This window comes from Silene latifolia, chromosome 11 (assembly GCF_048544455.1).
Source record: "Silene latifolia isolate original U9 population chromosome 11, ASM4854445v1, whole genome shotgun sequence".
NCBI lineage: Eukaryota > Viridiplantae > Streptophyta > Magnoliopsida > Caryophyllales > Caryophyllaceae > Silene > Silene latifolia.
In genome coordinates this window covers 98,038,167-98,047,234 of record NC_133536.1, presented here as the reverse complement: position 1 = coordinate 98,047,234, position 9,068 = coordinate 98,038,167, and the positions used below count along the sequence as shown (strand labels likewise).

General features: G+C 36.5%; 2 protein-coding genes across 2 annotated transcripts; one reads left to right on the top strand and one right to left on the bottom strand.

The window, feature by feature from the left end:
• Window positions 1–866: 866 nt before the first annotated feature.
• LOC141613705 (uncharacterized) lies at window positions 867–2,059 on the top strand. The gene is made up of 2 exons (XM_074432449.1): window positions 867–1,673; window positions 1,802–2,059. Exons 1-2 carry the CDS (start codon window positions 867–869, stop codon window positions 2,057–2,059), a joined length of 1,065 nt encoding a protein of 354 aa, XP_074288550.1.
• A 3,394-nt stretch (window positions 2,060–5,453) lies between these two features.
• Window positions 5,454–7,931, bottom strand: LOC141614994 (putative NAC domain-containing protein 94). Its single transcript, XM_074433616.1, has 3 exons — window positions 7,400–7,931; window positions 6,814–7,115; window positions 5,454–6,407 (listed from the first exon to the last, which is right to left on the bottom strand). Exons 1-3 carry the CDS (start codon window positions 7,581–7,583, stop codon window positions 5,781–5,783), a joined length of 1,113 nt encoding a protein of 370 aa, XP_074289717.1. The 5' UTR covers window positions 7,584–7,931; the 3' UTR covers window positions 5,454–5,780.
• Window positions 7,932–9,068: the final 1,137 nt, after the last annotated feature.

The following is a 9,068-nucleotide window of genomic DNA, read 5'->3' as shown; positions in this document are numbered from 1 at the left end:
GATTTTGATGAAAAGGGTGACTGAAGAAGAGATAAGGCATGTTATGTTTTCCATTCCTGGGACTAAAGCTCCTGGTCCTGACGGTTATAGTAGTCAATATTTTAAAGATACGTGGAGGACTACTGGTCCTGCTGTGTGTGAGGCTATTATGGATTTTTTTGAGCATGGAAAACTGTTGAAGCAAGTGAACAATACTGTCCTCACTTTGATACCCAAAGTGGATATGCCTTCTTCTGTGACACAATTTCGCCCTATAGCTTGTTGTAACACGATTTATAAGTGTATAGCAAAGCTGCTTTGCAATAGATTAAGTGGGGTGTTGCCTTCTATCATCAGTGCTAATCAGAGTGCCTTTGTTAAAGGTCGTGATATTGTAGAGAATATTCTGGTGTGTCAAGATCTGGTTAAGCTTTATGGCAGGAAAGCTTGCTCCCCTAGACTAATGATGAAGGTTGATCTGCAAAAGGCGTATGACAGCATAGAATGGAGTTTTATTAAGGAGATGCTTGAGGCTTTAAAATTTCCAGGGCGCTTTCTTGATTTAATTATGGAGTGTGTTACTACTCCTTCTTTTTCTTTAGCCCTGAATGGAGAGTTCTTTGGGTTTTTCAAGGCTCAGAGAGGGATTAGACAAGGTGACCCTCTCTCCCCTCTACTCTTTACTATATGTATGGAGTATTTGAGTAGGGTTTTACAAGTAGTCCAAGATTATGAGGGTTTCAGGTTTCATCCACTTTGTAGAAAGATGAAGTTAACTCATCTGTGCTTTGCAGATGATTTACTTCTCTTTTGTAGAGGGGATAAATCTTCTACGACTATTTTGCTGAGAGCTTTTGAGACCCTTTTCATGTGCATCTAGTCTGAAAATGAACTGTAGTAAGTCTTGCATTTATGGGAATGGGATTGCTAGTGAGGAGTTTCAGGAGATTTCACAGATTGCTGGAATACCTGAAGGGAAACTTCCTTTTAGGTATTTGGGGGTTCCTATTATTGCTAAGAGATTGGCTGCTAGTGACTGCTCTAAATTAGTAGAACGAGTGATGGAAAGGATCAGGGCCATTGGAGTTAGGAAACTCTCCTATGCAGGAAGGCTTGTTCTCATCAAATCTGTTCTCAGTACTTTGCATTGTTATTGGGCACGAATTTTCATTCTTCCTGTGAGTATTTTGAACAAGGTTGAAGCATTGTGTAGGAGTTTCCTATGGCAGGGCAAGGAGATATCTAATGGGCCTGCACTAATTGCGTGGGATACCTGCTGTAAAACTAAGCAAGAAGGTGGTTTAGGCCTCATTGATCTTAGGAGGTGGAACACAGCTGCACTGGGGAAATACATATGGTGGATTGCCCAAAAAGAGGACCATTTGTGGGTTAAATGGATTCATAATATTTATATGAAAGGTGTGAATTGGGTTGATTATAAGCCTAATACTGGTGCAAGCTGGTCGTGGAGAAAACTTTGTGGTGTTAAAGATAAGCTGAAGGCAGGCTATGTGAATGATTGGTGGCTGCATCAGGGGCGTCAATATACTATCAGTGCTGGGTATTCTTGGTCGGGGATGTCTAACAATAGGGTTGCCTGGACTCCTTTTGTTTGGAATTCTCTGAGTCTACCTAAGCATTGCCTAATTGGATGGATTGTGGCTAATGGAAAACTTCTCACTCGGGATAGATTAGTTCAGATGGGCATTTGTAGGGATACTATCTGCTGCATTTGTGGGACTCATAATGAAAGTCATACTCATCTTTTTTTTAGTGTGATTATAGCAAAGCTTGCTTGGATTTGCTGAATGGCTTTTTTCAGATGACCATTCCTGCTGTCAACTTCATGCACTGGTGGTTAAAGCTACGGTTGAAGAATTTACTAAGGAAGAAAATTATTGCTGCTGGGATTCAATCTTTGATTTATAACATTTGGGAGATGAGAAACAGGAGTCGAGTAGATGGGTTATTACTGCGACCAGAGAAGTTGATTGAGAAGCTCTTGCAGAACCTGAGATTGCGGTTGCAAGTGTTACACTCTACTGGGAAGATTAGTGATAACTATAGGGAATGGATATGAATGGCTTTTATTTCAGTCAGTTGAGTAATGTATGTAGTTGATTGATTAAAACGGTTGATGTATGATGGTGATTTCACTTTGGTATAATATTACTTACATTTTACCAAAAAAAAAAAAAAAAAAAAAATATAATCTACAACATCTTGTAATTATAACTAACTAATTTCTCTTATCTCAAATGTTTCACAAACATCAATCAACTTTAGTAATATAACAAATTAATTATTAAATTAAATCTTATTTAATCACATTACAATAAGATATATAATTCTCACTTATAATTAAATTTGTTCAATTTTAATGAATTAATTAACTTGCATCAACATACAATTAATTAATTAATCAATAAGAATGTTTCCCTAGAGGTATGACCTTAAGGGATCAACTGATCACCACCGTCACACGACAGTAATGTCAAACACTAGTCAGCCAATCATTACCGATTAATGTGGATCAGTTGACAATAAAATGTTACAATCCCTTGTGTATTCTTAATGTAAGATTTAAACATGTGATCGCATTGTTTTCGAGGACACATACTCCAACACCTTACGTCTCCTCAACAACAAGTTTCACCACCACACCTCCACCATCAACCTCTACACGTATACGATATTCATAATGAATGAAAAATGCAATACAATATGCCAATTTACGACTCATCATGGAACTCGTTCCCAAACATGCTATAAACATCAATTCCTCAAATATCCCGACTCTTCGAGTTGTCATAACTATATATCGTGCTATAAAGCCTTTCCAACAACTACATGAGGTTCACAACAATCCCCAAATATCACAATATGATGCAAGACGACTTTTACCGTGAAAGCAACAATAAATGACACACTAATAAGTATTCACATTATCAAAACAGAGTAAGATGAATCTACCTTTTAGCATACTCCATAAGAAATCCGAGACAATCAAGATCCCATCTTATAAAACTGTCTCATCCTACATAAATCATATAATAACTATCATAACATGTCCTATACTATTATACAACACAAAACCCTTTATTACTACCCCTTAATTATTCATATTGCTCATATTAATTACTAATTAATTACTCATAACAAAAACCTCAAAAGTTAGGGTTTGATAAAAGAAAGAGGAAAGGTAAATCTTACTCACAAGGTGGAAGGAATGAGGAGAAAGGTGTATAATCTTCTAATCCAAGCTTAGCATCCATGGAGGGGTATTTAGGAGGGTCTTTTAGAGAAGGGAGAGGATTTTCCCTCGCTGTAAGTATTGGAATATGGGTCCAACTTCCTTTGACTAAACCCAAGAGCATTCAATTCAATGACTCATTCAAATTGCTTGAACCTTTCCCAAAACCCATACAAATTCTCTCCATCTTGTTGCTCCACATTACTAATCTCTTTTTCTAGTTGAGTGGAAAGGGTAGCCGAAAAGTATTTTTCCAAGAAGACTCTCTTCATTTCCATCCAAGTGGTGATGCTTCCTGTAGGGAGATAACAGAGCCAATCCTTGGCCGCATCCTTAAGAGAGAAAGGGAAGGCCCTCAATTGTAATTGGTCATCGATCACCCCATTTGGCTTCATGATAGTGCACACAAGGTGGGACTCATTCAAATGCTTATTAGGGTTCTCTAGGCTTGTCCCATTGAATTGTGGGAGTTGGTGAATAAGCTCGGACTTGAGCTCAAATGTGGCATTTTTTGCTAGAGCCAGAAAAGTAATGCATAGAGGGACTTGAGATAGGTCCGGAGCGGTAAGCTCCTACATGGTATGAGCCCTTGGGTTTTCGTCGGCTTCCCCTATGATAGTATGTAGGGGTTGTGGGTCATTTTCTATGACAAAAATGGTGTTGTTGGAAGAAGAAGAAGAATGGTTATCCTCCTCTTGATTGTGTAGGATTGTTGGGTTGATTGCTTGTGTAACCACTGGTTCCCTTCTTATGCCTCCTCCTAGCCAAGTAAAAGTTCTTTGAATTTCCGGATCGAGAGGAAGCAAGGGTTCACTAGAGTTTCTAGTATGAACCATACAAAATCTACACAACAACTCACGATCAAAACGTTCACACAAAAAACGATCTAAAGATAAATTCTAAGATAATAATTATGCTAACTACAACACAATTGCAGTTAAACGAACACAACTATTCTAAAAACACAAACAAGAAAACTAACAAAACTGTTACCTTCCACAGCAACGACACCAAAATTTGACTCGTTATTAAAACGGTCAAATTAACTATTTATACCTCACTAATTACCTACTAATTAAACTAAGGAGAGTAGAAAGTAAGAGTCGAACCCAAGGGAAGAGGGATTTGTAATCGGTTTTCCAAAATGTGTAATTAAATAACAAGACAATTATGTAAAAAGGGGGAATTTTAGTTCGGTTTAAAAGGCAAATAAAGATTCAAACAAAAGTATAGAACAAGCAAGCAAATAATTGGTTGAATTTATCAAATGTGAGAAGAAACTTAACTCAACCCAAATTAGTGAACCACTTTAGTAGATCCTAGACACAATCAACTCCCCAATTAATTATTAGTATCTTATTGTGAAGATTAATCTTCTAAACCTCATTAATAATGGTTAATGATAAGGAAAATACACTTAATCATCAACCTAACTCATTCATTTGCAAGTAAAAAGCACATACATTGGTTTAAAGGATAAAAGCAATAGAGATTTAATAAGGATAATTAGACACAATTAAAATAATTAATGCCTAATTACAAGTTAGCCCTTTTCTTGTTGGTTAAGCTATAAAGAAATCACTTTCATTAACCTAATTACAGCATGTTGCATAAATAGATTGCAAGGTAATCTGATTTAACAACTCTAACAACAAGAAATTAAGGAAATTGATAAGCTAAAACAACATGAAAATCACATTTAATTACTTTAATCAAACAACATTTTCAAATTCAACTACTAAACACAAGGGATTAACAATAATAATAACAATTAGGGAAAGATTAGAGTGTCTCACAACCAAATTTTATACCTTTTGGATTGGATTAAGAGAATGAATTAGTTCTCCATTCTAGAATTAAAAACACAATTAAGATGATAATTATCCCAATTGACAACTTGATTAGGATTATAAACCCTAAGATGCTAGATAATGATGAAAACCTAGAGTAATCACCTATTTATAGACTGGACCTAAGACGGATTAATGGGCCTTAAGTGTATGTGAAACCCGTAATCAAAATGTGAATTCCCCATAAAGGGTGCATGGTGCGCCTTTTTGGGCTTGCTGAACTCTCGTGTTCAATTCTTCCTTTACTGGTGCTCTTGTGGATGGCTTCTTCCTTTATAATTTGTAGCTTTGTTCCTTGGCATTCCCTATTTCCCTTGGACTTAGTTCCGTCCAAACAGCACTCAAAGCTTCATAAAACCTTCATTAAGATCCCAACATCCGGAATTGGTAGGACGTAAATCATGTAAAACTGTTTCTAAATGTCACCTTATTGTACTTAAAACATGCTAAAAGGATAGTACAGTAACGAGCTTATCAGCAATCCAACAACTAGTTAAAACAAAGTAACAAAAGCTACATATTTCCCTCCTCAAATCCATAGCGGAGAGGTTTATAGAAAATTGGGAAATGAAGCTAACAAATTCTGAATAAGGATTACAATTTAAGTTTGGAGTTTCTAGCTAAGATGCATTCTAAGAACTACTTTTTCCTACAACTACTTATCCTACAACAATCCTACACTCAAATCAACATCGTCTTTACCTATAGCATTTGTTACAGGAAATACTCGTGGACAACTCATTCGGACATGGTGCTGAGTCCCATGACAAAGTACCCGGGTTTGAGATTAACGACTGCAAATTGAATGGATACCCGACTGATCTAATGCCATTCCATTGCTGATTTTGTATTTTCTTGAAGAAAAATTGATCTTCTCTATGGTTATTCTGAGCTGAACTTCCAGGAAACCCATTGAATAGCTGTTGGGACCCACCAAAGCCTACCACATCTGTAACTTTAACAAAATCAGTGGTGAATCTTGGAACACCGGCCATCTCAATGGTTGGAAACATCAAGTTAGTAGGGAGGTCTGCCAAAGAGGTGGAACCCGAAGACAGTTTCGAGATCACATCTTCATTAACGGGTTTCAAAGGAGCGTATTGATGGAGGGTGGGAAAACTTGATATGGAGGGGCTTCCCTGTAAGTCACTTGTACATGATATGTTCTCTGGACTGAGGTGATGAGTAGAAATGGAGTTTGGAGCTTGATTGAGCATATTTGACATTAGATTGTTTTCTGGTAATGGCAAAACCCAAGAGTGAGATAGCGCTCTTTGTGCCATCGAGTTTGTTTTCTTGAAGATCCTACAGATTGCCCATGAATCCTGCAACATCCATCAAACACTATTTAATTAGAATGTGTCCTACTACTAGTTTCACATTTCTCATTTCTGCCATGTAGAAAAGACATAAAAAACTCCTCAATCTCTACTTAGAACATGGTATTAAATAATGGATCGATTGTTGCGGCTGATATTTAATATCATGACTTGAAAGTTGAAACCCCTTACACACAAGGATAGTTATCAGTGAGATTAGGTAAATTCCTAAATTGGAAAAAACGTGCTGCAGGCGATGTGGAAAAGAAAAACCCACACACACACACACACACACACCATTTTAAACATGATTTACTGCATACAGACATACATGCATGCATTCTCTGTGTATTTCACATAAAAACCAAGATGCGGAAAACAGAAGACAAAGAAGAAAAATAGTAGGGCTTACGATAGCAGGAAGAGTTTTATCAAAGAGCTTTTTAGGAGGGGCAGAATCAGAAAGAGAAGGCAAGCGAAACTCATGCATCATCCAGTCAGTCTTGACACCTTTAGCAGCTCTGCCTCTGTAGAATACAAGTGACTTTTTCAAACCTATGCATTTTGTTGCATCTGACGAGTATATCGGCCTGTCTGTCCCTGTCGCCTTCCAGAATCCGGCACATGTCACTCTGTTTGGCCTTGCACTGTTCCTGTATTTCCTGTCTCTTGGACAGTAGAAATACCATTCTTTCTCACCTGTCGATGCCAGTTCTGCTTCCAAATCATCGAAAAAATACAAGTATGGTTAGTTTGTAGCATCAATAACAAACGTAAAGAAACAACAACATAAAAGATCGGCTACAATTGCGTCAAAGACTCCTACCTATAGCCGGATAAGGAGGAGAGTATGTAAAACAGCCTTGTCTCTAGAGTTGAAACCATGAAGATACAATTACAAATGACTATTAAAAGCGCATCCAGTTTAATGAGTCATTTTTCTTTTATTATATGGTAGCTACGTTAGAAATAGGGAAGTCGAAGGAGGGTTTACTTACTAGGAAGATCCCAAGGATCATATTTGTAGATATCAACTTGCTTAATAATCTGAATAGGTAAAATTTGGTCAAGTATCTTCCTTCGAAGGTAAAATCCAACAAGCTCTTCATCTGTTGGATGAAAACGAAAGCCAGGCAATATAACATCATCAACCTTATCAACCTCATTATTATTGCCTTCCATTTTTCAAAAAAAAAATGAAATGAAGTGATACAAGGAAATGATATTATTGATAAGAAGCTAGCTAGCTAGCTAGATAGACAGCACTCCGTAGTCTTCACTGATCCTTTGACCGGTTCCGAAACCTCCGCCTTTCTTATCGCAGACGAGGGTTTTAAGCTAGAAAGAGCGTTGTTTGAAGTGCTAAACAGTGTCCATAAGTAGAAATTACTACAAAGATAACGTAATAAGCCTTACTCTCTTAGAAGTGCTCAATTTTGTTGTGAGAAGAGCTAAGTGTAATAGTAGAGCTTCACATTAATCAAAGTGATTGAAATGCTGGCTACAAAGGGGCTCTAAATGCGAAGTCTTGCCCACTCTTTATGCTTGATTGTCACTGAAATCTTTGCTAAAAACATATATATATATATATATATATATATATATATATATATATATATAGTAATAAGATCATCTAAGTCCTCCTCCTTCCCTTGAGTCCATAAGTCCTCCTTAAAGCCTTTATATATATATATATATATATATATATATATATATATAGAGATAGGTTCAGATGAGTCCACAAATTTGGTTGAGTCCATAAGTCCTATTCCTAGCCAATCATTTTCTGATTGTAACTTTACTACTTTATGAGTATAACTTTAGTCATTTATTGAGTTATGAGTGTAATTTTAATCTCATGAGTGTAATTATGTATACGAAAATTTGGATTTATAAATTTAAATTTAAGTAATTTTATCAAAAGTATATGTAACTTTATTGTTTCACGAATATAACTTTAGTCATTTTAGATGTAACTTTAGTCGTTTTAACTGTAACTTTAGTCATATGGTGGTTTCTATATATAAATTTGAATTTATATACTTTTACGAGTATAACTTTACTCCTTTAAAGGGTAACTTTAGTCGTCGAAATCGTAACTTTAGTCATATAGTAGTTTGATGTAAAAATTTGATTTAATATACTTTTTTATTGTAACTTTAGTCCTCTTAAATGTAACAAGAGTGTAACTTTAGTATGAAGGTGTAAATTTAGTCAATAAAGATGTAATTTTATTGTCCTACAAGTGTAACTCCAATCCTTAAATTTGTAACTTTAGCCCTCGGAAGTGTAACTTTTTACTAAGAACTCTTCTTTCAACAACCACCACCATCCGACCACCTGCTACCCCAACCACCACTGCACCACCACCCCAGACCCAGCACTACCTCCAAAACGGAATCACCAATAACAAAGCCAACCCCTTATTATTCAGAAAAAAAAAAAAAAAAAAAAAAAGAGGAGGCAGACCAACACCGCAACACCAGCCGTATTATCTCAAATTAGAAAAAAAAAAGGAGTTGTCCACACCGCGACAACCAACAACACCAACCACGCACTTATTATCTCAAATTAGAAAAAAAAGAAAGAAAGAGAACCGAAGGGAGGAGGCAGACCACCGCCGTCACCACGCACCACCATCTCTTTGGCGGCCTTCCACAACAACCA

What these genes read in the sequence shown, in the direction of transcription:
- LOC141614994 (XM_074433616.1), bottom strand. Translation starts at nt 7,583, where the DNA reads ATGGAAGGCAATAATAATGAGGTTGATAAGGTTGATGATGTTATATTG. An exon ending in TGATCCTTGGGATCTTCCTA is followed by an intron (nt 7,116 to 7,399) that starts GTAAGTAAACCC and finishes ATTTGGAAGCAG; the next exon opens with AACTGGCATCGACAGGTGAG. An exon ending in ATAAAACTCTTCCTGCTATC is followed by an intron (nt 6,408 to 6,813) that starts GTAAGCCCTACT and finishes TGGATGTTGCAG; the next exon opens with GATTCATGGGCAATCTGTAG.
- LOC141613705 (XM_074432449.1), top strand. Translation starts at nt 867, where the DNA reads ATGAACTGTAGTAAGTCTTGCATTTATGGGAATGGGATTGCTAGTGAG. An exon ending in TTCTCACTCGGGATAGATTA is followed by an intron (nt 1,674 to 1,801) that starts GTTCAGATGGGC and finishes GGCTTTTTTCAG; the next exon opens with ATGACCATTCCTGCTGTCAA.